Raw genomic sequence first — 16,181 nt, 5'->3', positions numbered from 1 at the left:
GGCAGCATTGTTCTGGTTAGGAAAGTTTCTATATTGACAGCAATTAATTCTAACATGAATATTTTTTTTTCAGGATAAAGAGGCATTGCAACAGCAGCAGTACAATAACCTGATCCAGATCTCTGCCCTGCAGTCTAAACTGGATGAAGCAAGGCACCGAGTGCCAGTGGATGGCAGTTCTGCCCCTGTGCTAAAGGAGCAGCTACAGGCAGAGCAGGAAGCACTTCAGGCCAAGGAGAGAGAGGTGAGAGCTTTAGTAGAGTCCTGCAGACTCTTGAGTTGCTCTTGTAATTGCATAAATATTTTGTACACACTTATAGCTGGGAATTTAATTCATTCAAAACCCGAATGATTTAATGTATTAATAAATGTGCCTTCTTACCCAGAATTCTCTGTGCTTTGGCCTTAACTAACCTTCCTTTTTCTTACTTGGTTTTGTACTCATCTCCTTTCCCACTGGAAACTGTCTTGTGATGGTTCTCATCAGCTTTGAGACTGATCAGTATCAGCTGTAAACTGATTTCCCTTTCCTTCCAAAGTTGAAGTGGAGTAGAAGGTAGACAGCTTTTTGTTTGACTTCGAGAATGAGGGATAGCTCTTGTCACGTTATTTGGAACTTCTGTTGTTTGACTTCGAGAATGAGGGATAGCTCTTGTCACGTTATTTGGAACTTCTGTTGTTTGACTTCGAGAATGAGGGATAGCTCTTGTCACATTATTTGGAACTTCTGTTGGATTTACATGCACGGATGCATACAAAACCCTGCTGTATGTTTACATTATTATTATTACATAATTATTATAATATCTATGATATAGAAACATCCGGTCCAGTTCAGGATATGCAAAGAAGAAAAATGGGATGATCCTCCAGTCAATTGTACACCATTCTTTCAAGAGCAGTAAGATAATAAAAATTGATTTCTTACAGATGGGATTTCCATGTCTCTTATGAAGTTTAACTTCAATAGTCAGATTCCCTAAGCCCCTATACCTTGCTACCCATTATGGCAAGAGATGATAAAACCTGTGGATGGCAAAATCACACTGCTTCCACTGCTCTTTCAAAAACAGGAATATGTGGTTATTGACTTATCTGTTTGATGTCTCTTAGTGGGATTGGCACTTCAATGCTAATTTTTGTCTTCTGGGAGGAGGAGAATGGTGTTTATGTTAACTGCTTGTGATTAAGTTGCACATCCAATGCAAATATGTCTCCTATTGTTACTGCAAACTACATCAGTCAAGCCTTGGTTGTTCACAGTACAGGTTAACATATCTCATGTGAGCAGTTAGTTTTGTGGTTTTTTTTTTTTTAAAGAAAATGGAAACCCACCTTTGCAGTACTTTGGTTTTACAGATGAGGAGCTGGAACACAAGTTTCTCACTCTGTTTTTATGTCTCAGCTATTCCATTAGTTCAGGTTGATTAGAGTTTAAATCATAGAAATTGCTGAAGTTACTTGTTGTCATTAAGTAAGACAGCGAATGAACTTTTATCTTTTCTACTTAAATAAGAGAACTTAATTGAAACAACTATGCATTTTCTTCTTTTTTTTAGATTGCAAGCTTGCTAGACCAACTACACCAATATAAAGATAACTTGAGCAGCAAAAACGAGGAGATATTGCAGCTGAACTTGCAGTTAAAGATGCAAAAAAACCTTAGCACTTCCAGCATCAGCCAGCTTCAGGTAGAGAATGCACACTTGAAGGTAGGTTTCCTTAGCTCTAGTGTGCACTGGCTAAAATGTCAGAAACCTTCTGTCTTGAGTGTTATAGTCATCATCTCATGATGTTGTAAACAGATAATTGATTTGTTTCTCTTGCCAGGGGAATATTGCATTACTGTTAAACAAGACTAATGCTGGGTATTTTAGAACCAAAGCCCACCAATATTCTAGATTCATACTTGTAGCATTATCTTCTACATTTGATTTAAATCAGAAGCTTGGGTAATTTTCTGGGTTGTGGCAGTCTAATCTGGCGGTACAAACTCAAATAAAATAGCTGTAGTTGTGTTCCTGAGTTCTTCAATGTTACAGTACAGAGGAGAATGTTTAAATAAAGCCCCTAGTTCTGTTCTGCCATTAGGTTGAGAGAGGAAGTCAGTCCTTTCTAATGAGATTATTGCTTTTCCTGGACAGGAGGATCTCACAAAACTTCATGTGAAGCAAAGTCAGAACCTGGGTATTAATGATTCCTCAGCTTTGTCATTCCCACAAGCACTACTTGAAGAAAAGAATCAAGAAATCGATCACTTGAATGAGCAGATGAAGAGACTCCAGCTCGAGCTACAGAATGCTCTGGAGAATAAAGTAAGAGTGCTTACTGTATGTTCATTGCTTGATTTTTTGGGGGAAGCAAGGTGAGCAGAATCTTATGGTAAATGAAATCTGTTTGATAACTCTCTTAGGAAAGTAGAGATTATTTTGAGTAGCTACCAGCTGAAGTGTGCGGTTCTTTCTGGTGTTGAACGTGTGATTCAGAAGAAAAATGTAAACTCTATGTGCAATAGTAATTGTGTCTACATGCAGTAATATTCAGTCATTATCCTTTTGTTTAGTTTGTGGAAGATCAAAAATCTGAAATTGAAGAACTCAAATCACTGGTCGAGCACCTTCGCGTTGACCAGGAGAGGTTGCGCAAGGACAAGGATGAAGAGGTAGAGCAACTCCATGGAGTAATTGAGAAGCTTCAAAAAGAACTGGCACAGTTTGGACCAGTTTGTCATGAAGATAGTGACAACCAAGATGACTTCTATCAGGTTGCATTGGGAAAGCCAGTGGAAAACCTTCAGAATGAGTTGAAGAAGGGACTGGTGGATTGTCAGGATGATCCTGATCCAAACAGAAGCAGTGCATCACTACTCTCCAAAGTGAGAGAACTTCAGGAGGAACTGGAGCTTGTCTCAGCTGCTAGACAAACTCTGCAACAGCAACTGGAAGAGAAGGAACTGCAGTTCAAAATGGAAGTGGAAATTCTGGAGAAAAAATGCCAACAGTTGCGAGAGTCATCAGAGCAGTATGTTGCAGAGCTAGCCTCTCTGAGAATCCAGCATGAGGCACTTCAGGAAGAATACAGCCTTTCCCAAACATGTTTGTCTCAGAGAGAGGTTGAAACAAAGATAACTGAATCTCGAGTTCAAGAACTTGAAGATACCGTGAGAGAAAAGGAAGCAAATATTCTAGAGAAGGAGATGCAGATTAAGACAATGGCGGATCAAAGAGAAGCTGACACCACCGAGCTGGAGTATTTAACAGAAAAGGCAGCAGAGCTCCAGACTGAGTTGGAAAAGAAAGATACAAGTCAGGCCCAAGATGTTTATAGTCTTCAATTAGAAGTTTCTAGACTGGATTTCCAGGTGCAAGCACTGAATCAGAAAGAAGTAGCTTATTTGAGAGAAATCAAGGAACTACAAGGTAGCACTGTAAAACTGAAAGATCAAATCAAGGCCCATATGAAAGAGCTTGAAGCCTTACGATCGGAAAGAGCTGAAGTTTCCCAGTTGGAGTCACACAAGCTAAAGGAGCAACTAGGTCACAAAGGGACTAACTTTCTCAAACCATTCTGCCAGAGAGAAAGAAAAGGAGTAGTCCTTAAAAAGGGAGTGGAGGAATTAGAAGAACTGGAAGCAAATAATGATCAGTCATTCCCAGTACTGGCTTCCCCTACTGCTAAACTGGTATATGATTTGTTTCTTAATAGTATTTTTGTTGTATAAAGCCTTATAGTTTATCCTTCTGTGTGCTGTAAGAAAGGGAGAAGGTGAATACTGTGACATAAGGATGGCTGTGGTGAGTCAGTTGAAGGGTCTGTCTCTCTCTGTCCTTTCTCCAGCAATAGCTACAAATGGATGCCTGGAAGGGCTAAGAATAGGGCAAGCACCCACAGAAACCTTATCCAGCTTTTCTGAGCTGGGTGTGGTTTTGACCATGGATCCTAAGGTATGTTTTGGGTGTAGATTACAAGGAGATGGCAGTGGGGGAGCTGCAGGGGGCCCAGGGCTGCTCCATGCTGGGCACAGCTATGTCCACCACAGGACACAGCCAAGCCCACTATCCATATATGTGGCACTGCCTGAAAAAACATATTTCAAAGACCAAAATGCTGGACAAGCAGTGAGGAGTAAGGGGGGAAAAAAGTGTGAGAAAGAGCCCATGGAAAAGACCATGCTAGAGCAGAGGTAGAAGCAAGAGGAGTTTGGGATCAATGAGCAAGCCTGGGAGAAAAGGTGGGAGGGAGCTCTTTCAGTATTTGTCTTTGTTTCTTGCCATCCAGCTGCATTTGAGTGGCAATAGATTAAATACGTATTCCTCAAGTACAATCTATTTTGCCTGTGAGAGTAGTTAGTAGGTGATATCCTTTTCTTTTTCTCCATCCATGAGCTCTTTCCATCATATTTTTTCCCTCCTCATCTGTTGAGGAGGGAGACTGAGAGTGCACCTGGGTGGGCATCTGCAAGCCAACCAAGGTCAACCCACCCTGAGCTACCAAGACTGTGTTTGCCATCCTTTATGGCTGTATTGGGGAACTACTTGAAAATACTTCGTTTCCTTTTTTTTGGTTGGTTTTTTTGTTGTTTTTTTTTTTTTTTTAGGAATCTGTGACTCTTTCTTGTAATTATTCTGAATCTTTCCTAGAACCAGTTGCTCCAAATAACCTGATCTTATTAAACTCAATCACTCAATTTTAGAGAGCAGTAGGACCCAGGTGACCCTTTTTTCAAAGAGCTGTCATGCATTGACTTACCATCTTTTAAGGCTGGCTTATAGAGGTGATAAGTGTTAGTAAGAGGGCTTGTATGAAAAAAGAGTTTGAGTGCTTATGCGGATTTTGGGGGTCCTGATTGGCAGTATGATATGGATATAAACGTTCAAGGTAGTTGACTTATTTAAAGAAATTATAGGATAATTAACATGTAAAATGACGTGTTAATTCTTAAAGTAGAATGAAGAGCGTAGCTGTGCAAAATGTGACCATTCCTGGTGCTTGTATTTTTATCTGCCTAGAAGTTCTAGTTTCCATCAGTGCCATTTGCGTAGGGGATACTGTACATTCAGGGTCTGTCCCAGAAATCCCTCAGGAAAAGGAAACAGGTGGGAAGAGTGTTGAATGACCTATGCAGACTGATATACTTCAGACCACTGAATGTGTCTGTACAAGGCAGCAGACTTCTGTCTGATGGCTACTGGACCATGTTGCTTATACAGGTAGGGATTGTTAGATCCCTGTTTAAGGAACCCAAGTAACTCAGGGTTCAGTGAAGAGAGAGCTGGTAAAATTTTGAGGGACATAAAGCTTTGCTGGAATTCTGGGGGCAGTTAAATGATTTAAAAATAATTTTTCGAGTAGAAACTCAGATTCTGAAACGTTTAATTGATGTCTGTATGTCAGTATTATGTATTTCCATAGTTTAAGTGTTAAGAGTTTTAAAGCAGGCTGAGGAGGGATGGTCATCGAAGTTGGAGAATGTTGAGTCAAAGTAAGTAAACTATTGTGTCTTCAAGCATTCATTACAATAGACTTTTTCCTATGGATCTGCTCATCCCAGTATTGGAAAAAGTACAATATTGGCAGCATTCTTAGAGGAGCAAAGAACCCTCATACTGTTATCCTTGGGTTCAAAAGTGGAAGCAGTGTGAAAATCAGGAAATGTATTAAAATGAAAGCTGGAGGAGCAGTGAGAAGAGGGAAGTACTTGCAGCCAGCACTAGGCTTAAAATAGGCTAGGACTTAGCTAAGAGGGATGATTAACACAAAAGGATTAAGGTGATGGTCTGAGATGAGAGAGAAAACAATTATTCACTGTATCTGACAATGTAAGAGGTATGGAGGATGAAATTAAATTTCCATGTCGACAGGTTTAAAGTAAACTAAAATATCTTCTCAAATAGTGCATCATTTAGACTCAGCCACAGAATTGAAGAGGTCAAATTTTTAGCTTAAAATTACTTAGATGAAGCGCCTGAAGGAAAAAATCACCCAATTTTAAAAGATCTTTTTTAAACACGTTTCTCAGTTTGTAAAATCATATTCAAATTCCATTAAACAATTAATATGTGTTATTTCATTGTAGGAAAAAGATGAAGTTCTGTTTGACTTGACAACTCACAGCACAAATCCAAAAACTCAGATTAAGCAATCACAAGAAAACATCTTGCTTCAGGAACTGGATGTGACCTACAGCTCTGAAGAGGATCAAGATTTGAAAAAGCATTGCCAGCAAATGCTGGAAATTCGTCAAACACCTGACTCTCCAAAACACAATTTGGACATAGACAAAGACATTTCAAAAGACTTTCAGAATTTATTTGCAAGTATGTGTTCCTGGGGCTCACCTGAAATCATGAGAAAACAAGATTCAAGCATGGAACTTCAACCAGTGCTTCACCTGACGCCCTTTTCAGAAGTTGAAAACACGGATTTTGAAATTATGCACACAAGGTCATCCCTGCAAGGAGATAATTCTGTATCACTGGGATATTCTAGGCTGGCTGACAATGGCAGTGGGGATGCAATGGTGGGAGTAGACAAAAAATCTCCAGGTTTCTCTGAAAGCACCTATTCTGTTGATGATGACGAAGACATGCGGAAGAAGATTTTGGTAAGTGTTATTTCAAGTCTGGTTTAATTCTTATTAAACAAGACTGCTCAGCTCTGTCCCCCTGGGATCCTTGATGGGCCATTGGCTCCAAGGAGTAGAAACCTACACAGTGCTGGGGGTGGGTCCAGTAATGTTGTTAATTCCTCTCTTACTGTGATAATAACTGATAAACTTGATAAAGTTTATCAACTTGATAAAATGTGATAACACTTCATGTGCCATAATTGAGCTAAAACCTGTAAAACCTTTGCTACCACAGTACTCAGTGTACTGAAACAGCTCCCCACTTACAAATATCTGTTGTTGAGTGTTAGCAGAGTCTCTTTCAAAATTGGAGAATAGAGGAATTTTTTTTAATGGAAATATTTTATATATTATGTATGTATATATATATATTTATATATTGTCTATATCCTGTAATTTCACAGGAAGATAAAGTCTGTACTTAAGAAAATTTATTTTCAGTTGTACATTTTTATGCCTTGCTTTTGAGGGGCAATTAAATATAAATACACATCTGTTTCTTAAGACTGTTAAAAGAGGGAAAAATTGAGATGGAATGGCTTCCAGAGAGCACCAGGGTTGCATTCATCGTGGTATTTGCCATTTCTAATATTATGATCAAGTAGGCATTTGCTAAGATCTGCACTAGTAACAAAGTTATCATGAATGCAGAAAACAACAGCTGGACTCAGAAAACTAAATAAATGTGAAAATTTTATTTCCAAGCAGATGAGAGAGGCTGATAACCTGACTTTAACCCCTTCTGATTTACAAGATGATGTAAGATCAAGAGCATCTGTGATGAGCAGTGGATGTGGCAGCAGTAAGTTTAACTTTGTAGATTCCTTTCACCTTATGTTAACTTTATTATAAAAACATTATGTTTCCTCTTTTTTCCCATTTTCTTTTACTTTTAGGTCTTTTATTGGAAAACTGTGCCTCTGACAGGGTGTTCTTTGTTTAGAAACATTTGTATATTTGTGCCTGCTTTTACCTTCTCATCTTCATATACTGAAAAGGGGGCAGGGGGCTTGAGTCCTGATTTTTAACTACAACACTTTCTCTGGTGCTAAACACAATTTCCTGCCTCTTAACTTGTTTAAGTTAGTTAAAATCTTAACCAACCAACTTGATCGGACCCTGCATTCAGACTGGGAGAAGATATCATGGTTATTTTGCAAGTGGTTGTTCTGGTTTCAGGTTCTTTTCATATTTATAACACTTGTGGGCGTGGGGGGGTTGTCTGTTCCTTCAGATACCAGCTCAAATTTGGCAGCTAAACTAAAGCAGGAGCTCCAAACATCAGACCACCTAGATGCCAGTGTCATGGCTTATCTGCGGTACTGTGGAGTGTTCCCAGATATTATGGAATCAGTGAAAGAGAAGGAAGTACTTTCACCACAGCTGAAGGTAATGTATGATTAATACAAGCAGAGCAGCAGATTAAAACTGGACAGCGAAAATGAAGTGCTAACAGGAAAGGGAGTTGGCTGCTACATTTGCACTGAAAACTGCTCTGTAATGCTTTAAACTTTGAGTTGGTTATGGTTCTTGAGTCATTTTTCATCTCTTGTGGCAAAATTACTGGCATTTGCTTGTGCTTGCTGCAACTGAATTAGTTTTGCTAGGACAGCACTGGTGATGTTTCAGAATGTGGTGGTTCAAGGCCTGGTTGATCTGCTTTATGGGTTTGTCTTGGAGGCTTCACAGAAAGCTGTTTCAGGAGCAACCATAGCTAGCTGAGATCATACTGCCCTGCCTGTTCTTGTCATTCTGATGTGATGGAGAGCTGTGGAAACACCTTTGCAAGGTGTGGAGGGATATTTCAGAGTCACTTCAAGGAGCATGAGGAATACACAGAAGACTACGCAGTGAGTGCTCACTCTAGACAGAAAGGCAAGTTGAGGAAAGTGTGTACCTGGCATTCTTTGGTTTGGTGAGCAAGCTGAACAAGCTCTCAGCCATTCCAAGAATTCCAGCTGTGGAAAGGGAGAAATTCTCACCTATGAGACTGATAAGTGCAGTAGGTTATAGTGAGTTCTTGAGTAATAAGAAACTAGAAGAAATACACTTCCTAGAAAGTGAGTGCTGCCTCCTAATACACTTAGCAGGTTCTTGCAGCTTGCTCAGCACAGTGTAGGAAGATTTGTGCAGTACAGTAAGGCAGTGCAGGGGCAAGGCAGGCCTGAATTCAAACTCACTTCAGCTGACTGACACAGATCTCACAGGATGAAGGAGACTGGGACTTCATCGCTGCTCGAGTCAGAAGGAGGAACCTTCCCCTGCCCTCCGCAGGGGCCCTTCATAACAGACATGATGCTCTAGGGTTGGAGAAGGAAGAGCATATGGAGTAACTGGAGTGATCCAGGAAAAGCCAACCATGCAAAGCTGGTGCAACCACCTGCTGCCATTAGAACCAGTGCTACCAGAAAAGCACATAAGGTGTTTATTAATTGGAGATTCCTTACTGAGAGGCACTGAAGCACCCAGTGAGGGCTGTGGGGCACTGGCACAGTTTGTGCAGGGAGGTGCTTCTAGATCCCTAGAAGCATTCAAAATTAGGTTGGATGGGGCTTTGAGCAAAGTGGACTAATAGAAGATGTCCCCCGTGCCCGTGGCAGGGGAGGTGGACTAGATATGGTCTTTAAAGGTCCCTTCTAACTGAAAACCATTCTATGATTCTGTATCTAAAAAAACAACAATTCTCTAAAGTGTAGTCTCAGAGACATCATAGAAGAGTGAATTTTATTTTACCTTAAGTAACAGATTTATTTTTTATTTAGTTTCTTTTATGTATCATCAATCTAGACTTTACTGGCTGTAAGATCTGAGTGCATATTCCAGTACTAAATGTTTCGTTTGAACACTTTACTTGTGCTTTTGATGTTATTGTTCACTAAAGGTTTTATTGATTCTTGAAGTAATCACTATTTTGGTTCCAGTGATGGAAAAGCAACTCAAGTTGGTTCAAAAGTTAAGTCATTGAAATAAGTGCAAGGAAAGAATATCAAGAGTTAAAGAAAAGTGCTCTGTTGTTGTTGTTGTTGTTGTTAAAGTGAGTAGCAGTGAGGAACAGCTTCACATGAAAGCTGGCATATTTCTAATGAGATGTGTGTAAGAAAAGGACCTAAATCTCCAGTGACCTTCCTTGAAAGAGGCCAGGAAACATCTGTGCATGATGTAATAGTTTGTGAAGAGGGAATTTATTTAAAATATATTATTTGGCCTGACAGTGTCAGAGGAAACAATTTTCCACTGTGTAAATTATTAAAACTGATTATTTTGGGAGATGTTATTTGTACATAATCGGCTAAATTAAGCCAAAGTTTTCTAAATTCATAATTCAGTTTTCTGGTGGCTTAGCTACACGGCTTCAGACTTGACAGAATTTCATTTATTCCCAGGAAGGTTAGCTAAATAGTTCAGAAACAACAAAGTGAAAGTACAGCCCTCTGGCATAATTGTATATTAATAATTATGCCTTACTTGCATATTAGCATGTTGATGTACACAGCCACCTTATTTTTGTAGTGCTATCCCATCCTCTTCTTACACTCTCTCAGGATGCTGATGCCTGTTTCCATTTCTGGTTTTGTTTTTTTTTTTTTTTTACCTTCTCAGACTGTGCTGAAGATGGTGTATGAGGAGAGCCGCAAAATATTGGCTTTGTCAGAACATCCCTTTGGTTTCAGGGAGCTGAAGGACGTTCCTCAGACACAAGTGGCGGTGGAGGGCTGGCAGAAGGAGGGCTTAGCCCTGCTGGATGCTATACAGTCCCTGAGGGATTACCTTGGCAAGGTGGCAGAGAGAGGAGACAAGGTATGGCAATCAAATATCCTTTAAAGCAGGGTAACCTGGTTTTTTATATACAGAAATGTATATTGTTATGAGGTTTGTGTGTGTGTGTTAGGAGTAAGGGACTCTTTCCTTTCTGAGATTCAAACAGTTCTCTTTAAACACTTTTGGTCTGCTTAAGTTAACAGGTATACTCTTACACAGTAAAGGTATGAAAGACACTGGGTTAGAGATTGAGAGAGATGCCATTTAAAAAAGAATTATTTTAACAGGAAACTTCAGGTGTTGCTGCTGACTGGAGAGGAGAGCTTCTGCAAGCAGTACAGAGCGTGTTTGAGAAGGAGAGAAGCGTGTTGCAAATTGACTTGAAGTCTCACTTCTCCAATCCTGCATCTGGTGATGCAGGTTCATTAATGGAAAAACTGGAGTATATAATGAAACAGCAAGTAAGAAAATCTCTTAAAGTGTTCTACCCATAAATAACTTCTTATTCCCTGTTATTTCTTTTAAAGTTGTGGGTTTTTTTTTTTTATTGCTTCTGTTGTTAAATCTTATCTTGTATATTAAAACAGATGGTGTGGGATCAGTAGGGTTTTAGAGTCTCTGCTTTCCTACCATTTTTCCCAGACTTTGCACATTGTGTACGAAACCTATTGGTTATTTTAGATGACCTCAGAAAGACTGGAATAGTGAGTAAGAAATATTTGATAGAATTCTTTCCTTCCCTCCCATTTATCCAGAGCTTCACAGACCTCTCTTGCCAAGGATATATATTGAACTAATTCCGAATCTGGGATTTTTTTTTTGCTGATATATTTAGTTTTTAGGTTGTGGCCAGATGGTCTGTAGTAACTGCTATGTATTTAAAAATGTAAAGGAAGTGAAGTGGGGGTTCCTTACATAATGTTAACCTTTTGAGTTAGTATGAAGCATACAGTGCTTTTGTATAAACTTGACTGCTGCTGGAACCCTTTCCTTAGAGTTTATCTTTGCAGAACAGATGGAAATAACCTTGTGGATTGAACAGGCCTTGGTTGTTTCCAGGAGGAGCAGAGGACAGATGGTTGTAGAGCACCTTTTCTCCTCGGACCGGAATAGCTTGCTCTCAGAATCCAGGACCTCCGAGCTCAGCTCCGCATGACACACCTGCAGAACCAGGAGAAGCTCCAGCAGTTACAGGAAACTCTTACCAATGCAGAAGATCACGGGAACAAACAGGAGCACCACCTTCGGAGGAAAGGTAACTCTTATTATCTGTCTGCTGTGTCAGTTCTTTCTGACTTCTGCGTCAGTTCCTTTTTGCCTTGAAGGTAAAGGCAAAAAAAGATGTTTTGCAAAGAAGCAGGTGCTGTACAGTTCTTCAGTTTTACTAATGCACTCAGGTTGCCTGCAATGTGAGCAGAGGAAGGGCTTTTTCTTTCTAATATCAGTAGTAAGACAAATCTTGTGGAAAGAAAAGAGAAAGCCAGGCAGAGAGGGACCTGGGAGTTTGGATTGACAGGAAAATGAACTGAGCCGCAGTGTGCCCAGGTGGCCAAGAAGGCCAACTGGCATCCTGGCCTGTATCAGGAACAGTGTGGCCAGCAGGTCCAAGGAAGTGATTCTTCCCTGGACTCAGTGCTGGTGAGGCCACACCTGGAGTGCTGTGTCCAGTTCTGGGCCCCTCAGCTCAGGAGGGACATTGAGGTGCTGGAGCAGGTCCAGAGGAGAGCAACAAAGGTTGGTGAAGGGACTCGAGCACAAGTCCTATGAGGAGAGGCTGAGGGAGCTGGGGCTGTTCAACCTGGAAGAGGCTGAGGGGAGACCTCATCACTCTCTACAACTACGTGAAAGGAGGTTGTAGCCAGGTGGGGGTTGGTCTCTTTTCCCAGGCAAACTATCAGCAAGACAAGAGGGCTTGATGTTAAGCTGTGCCAGGGGAGGTTTTAGGTTAGATGTTAGAAAGAATTTCTTTACAGAGGGGGTGGTCAGACATTGGAATGGGCTGCCCAGGGAAGTGGTGGATTCTCCATCCCTGGAGGTTTTTAAGACAAGACTGGATGTGGCACTTAGTGCCATGGTCTAGCAACCGCAGTGGTAGTGGATTAAGGGTTGGACTTGATGATCTCGGAGGTCCCTTCCAACCCCAGTGCTTTTCTATGATTCTATGAAACTTTAAAATAGCCTGAAGCAATAGAAGCTGTATGCAAGTAGTGCATTACAGGAGAAAACCCAACGAGGACAGTAAAATATCTCTGTTTGTTTTCAGGAAATGTTTATATTATGTTGCTACTATGGAATCACAGAATCATTTAGGTGGGAATAAGCCCTTTAGGTCGTGGCGTCCAGTCATAAACTTAACACTGCCAAGCCCACCCCTAAGCCATGTGCCTGACTAAATAAGCAAGCCTGGTTTTCACTGCAGGTTCCCTTTAGATAATAAAGAAACCAATGCAAGTGTCCTTGATCAAATAAAACATAATCTTCAAAGCAAAGCACTGCTTTTTCCTGTTTTTGTTTTTTCCCTTTACTGTCATCAGCATTCAACCACTTAAAAAACTTATTAATACCAACACATGCACTGTCCAATAGAGGGAATTCTCTGGAAGTCCAGAAGTTTATTGCTAATTTTGTTTACAATAACATATTTACATTACATAATACTGCAGACATGGGTACATTCATCATGACAACCTCCAAATTTGGGGGAAACTTGTTTCTACTACTGAACAGAGCTGGCAAAAGATAGGTTTATTTAGTGACTCGTGCCATAAAATAGATCTGTTAGTGGATAGGTTTTGCTTGGGGTTAGAATCCATTAGTAACAGGTTACTTACGTATATCACAATCATAGAGTCATAGTCCACCAGCTCTCGTGTTCTGCTCACTTTGCTTGGTCCATTAGCAGCAGAGCTGCAGTGGTTTGTGCATCTTTCCTTTCATGTTTTGAAAGAATTAATTCTCCAGACAAGAACACTTTAATACAGCTGATTCCCCCCCCCCAATTTGAATTAGTGTGGACATAATATTTGTCAGTTTTTCTATAATATATATAAGTGTTAAGTTTTCTTGTCCTAGTTGCATTATTGGAATATAAGCTTCAGCAGGAAAAATCTATTGTAAGTGACTGCAGAGGACTCTCTCTGAAGAGCAGAAAAGAGCCTCTGGCACATGTGATCTCCTGAACCAAGAAAAAGCAGCCCTGAAATCAGGCACTTCATGAAGTAAGCAAGAGAACGAAAGGTTGCAGAAATCCCTGGAAGAGCTTCAGAGGAATAAAATCAGTTACGGTGAGAAGTAGATTTATTAATTTATTTGATTTTATCACAGGTCTGCGAGAAAGCTTTGTAGTAATTGGACACACCAAATGGCTTAACACTTGGAAACATAGGGAGGAAAACTAACCTCTCTCTCACTTTTCTGGGATATGTTTTCTTTACTAGCTTCTGTCATCCCTGGGTATGTTTCCTCCACTCGCTTCCTAGTGTATGCCAATGTTTTTTCTTTCCTCTCACAGGGCAACAGCTTTGCTCTGCCAGGACAAATAACTTCTCCCTATCTTAGTTGTTACTAAATAGGGCAATTCTTCTAGATTGGCTTGCAGGGAGGGTAAATGACTTTCAGATGCTAAATAGTTGCGACTTGAAAACTGACTCTCTTTAGAAAGAGCAGAAGCCACCTTCAAGAAACAAATCAATAGACCAACTCAGAGGAAAACAACCCAAAATGTCATGTTGGTAGTTGCTGGTGAAGGATGTTTTGTTCTGAACACAGATATGTCATTTTGAACTTGGCAGTTTTTGAACTGGAAAAGAAGGAAAGGATTTGGCAGCTGCACTTGGAGACTTGCAGGCTGAACAGCTGAAGGAATCTGAGCTCCGAGGTTGGTTTGCGGAACAACAGCGTCAGCACAGGAAAGCAGAGGATGAAAAGACCAAGGCTCTGGAGGTAACACCCAGTTCCCCTGGGGCATAACGTTAACTAGCAGGTTATTTATGGAGTCTTTTTTTGTTTAGTAACTGTTAACCTCCCCCAAACCTCTTCTGAATGTGCACAGCACATTTTTTTCACAGAATTAAAGCTTTCAGTTACTTTCATTAATTGCACGTGCAGAAAATAAACCAGAATTGTAAGCCTTTCCCCCCCCCCACATCTCTTAGTGTTTTTCCCTTTCCCATTTTCTGTTTTCAGCTGTTGTGTACTGCCCCCTTGCTGACCAGGGACAGCCAGATTCTGCAACTGTGGAACTGCACCCTTGGTTCCAGAGCAAACTTGCCATAAGGGTGTGATGGTATGATCATTGAGATTATAAAGAAAACCACCCATTGATACATAGGCTTGGCAGAGAGCAACTGGAGCCTTTCCATATAACATTCATTTTTGGAGGTTAACCAAGTCTTGTTCCCTTCTAAACTGAACAGAAAACAAATGAACCAGCTTTCTCTCCAAGACTGTGATAGCAATGACTCAGTGCTTCAAAAAGCCTACAGTGACTGGAAAAGGAAGAAGATTTAACATAAACTATTTTTTAAACTTAAATCTCCAAACTAATCTCTATCAAAGAACTCCAAACAATTCTAATTAATGCCGTGAGGAAACACAATTCTGACTATTTCCTTGTAGCCTGGCTTCTCCCATCCTCTTTCTGGTAGGTGTTTAGGTTGTGGATGGGTTTTGTTGGGATTTTTGTTATTGCTCTGCTTGGTAGGACATGCTGCTTACATCCTCCATCTTTTTGGAAAGCTGCTCATGCAGGGCGGGCAGAGACCAGGAGAAAAGTGCATTGCCACAAGGGTAGTTGTATAGCAGATTAGTCTGGCTTTCACAAAGCATCTTGAAGCCCTGTTATGGAATGGGGCTGCTGCCACTTGGCATCTGACCTGGCTTTCTAGGAGAGGAGAGATGGTGCTGGGAGGGAGAGGCAGGGTAAACCCCCCTCCTAGGACAGCAGTGCTATGTCTGACTGTCTGCAAGTGCCCTGGAACTGCCCCTTCAGTCCCTGCCTTTCCTTCTGAAGAGAGGCTGGCTCCCAAAATGGACTTAGGGAGGATTTTAAACTGAAGAGGGTAGATTTAGATTAGGAATAAAAAGAAATTCTCCCTGTGAGGGGTGGTGAGGCCCTGGCACAGGTTGCTCAGAGAAGCTGTGGCTGCCCCATCCCTGGAAGTGTTCAAGGCCAGGTTGGATGGGGCTTGGAGCAACCTGGGCTAGTGGAAGGTGTCCCTGCCCATGGCAGGGGAGTTGGGATGAAATGGTCTTGAAGGTCCCTTGCAACTTAAAACCATTCTGTGATTATTTTTTCCAGTCTCTGTGCTTAAAGAGATGGGCTGCAAAATCCCAAGGTTTTACATCTACTCTTACTGCTTAGATTTTTTCTTTTTAAAAACAACATGAGTTATTGCTGCTTCAGATGTCACTTATTAATGGGACCGAGTGATGCAAAGAATAGTGATTTCCTAATGAGGCTCTTACTAATTGAAGAAGAAATAATGTACTGGCAAATATATTAACATGACAATCTTTGGGTTTGTTACTTAGTGCCAGGTTGCTAACAGGCATTTTTCTGTCACTCCTAGTTTTAAATTAATCTTTTTAATAGCTGAACTACTCTATTGTAAGTCTTGAATATCTTCATGGTTCAAACAGGAGGCTGAAATTGCTGAATGCCAGCCAGCCCCACAAATGAGTGCTTGTATTGGAATACTGATGTGTTCTCCCTGTCCTGCCCAGGAGCTGCAGGCTGCCCTGGATGTGCAAGGTGGTGCAGAATCGGCAGCTGGTTGTGTCCTTGGAGCACGAG

General features: G+C 40.8%; 1 protein-coding gene across 1 annotated transcript in view; it reads left to right on the top strand.

Moving 5' to 3' along the window:
- The window catches only part of PCNT (pericentrin), a 73,588-nt gene that overhangs the window by 46,185 nt on the left and 11,222 nt on the right, over positions 1-16,181 (top strand). Inside the window, 18 exon segments of the mRNA XM_032692841.1 lie at positions 74-244; positions 1,560-1,712; positions 2,145-2,315; positions 2,564-3,682; positions 6,077-6,604; positions 7,334-7,430; positions 7,863-8,017; positions 10,229-10,426; positions 10,675-10,848; positions 11,447-11,458; positions 11,460-11,511; positions 11,514-11,642; positions 13,460-13,507; positions 13,510-13,665; positions 14,179-14,196; positions 14,199-14,329; positions 16,112-16,141; positions 16,143-16,181. Of these exon segments, the coding sequence (XP_032548732.1) occupies positions 74-244; positions 1,560-1,712; positions 2,145-2,315; positions 2,564-3,682; positions 6,077-6,604; positions 7,334-7,430; positions 7,863-8,017; positions 10,229-10,426; positions 10,675-10,848; positions 11,447-11,458; positions 11,460-11,511; positions 11,514-11,642; positions 13,460-13,507; positions 13,510-13,665; positions 14,179-14,196; positions 14,199-14,329; positions 16,112-16,141; positions 16,143-16,181 (3,381 nt within the window).

This window comes from Chiroxiphia lanceolata, chromosome 7 (assembly GCF_009829145.1).
Source record: "Chiroxiphia lanceolata isolate bChiLan1 chromosome 7, bChiLan1.pri, whole genome shotgun sequence".
Classification (NCBI taxonomy): domain Eukaryota; kingdom Metazoa; phylum Chordata; class Aves; order Passeriformes; family Pipridae; genus Chiroxiphia; species Chiroxiphia lanceolata.
Note: the sequence above shows the minus strand (reverse complement) of the source record. Positions and strands in the feature narration are given on the sequence as shown.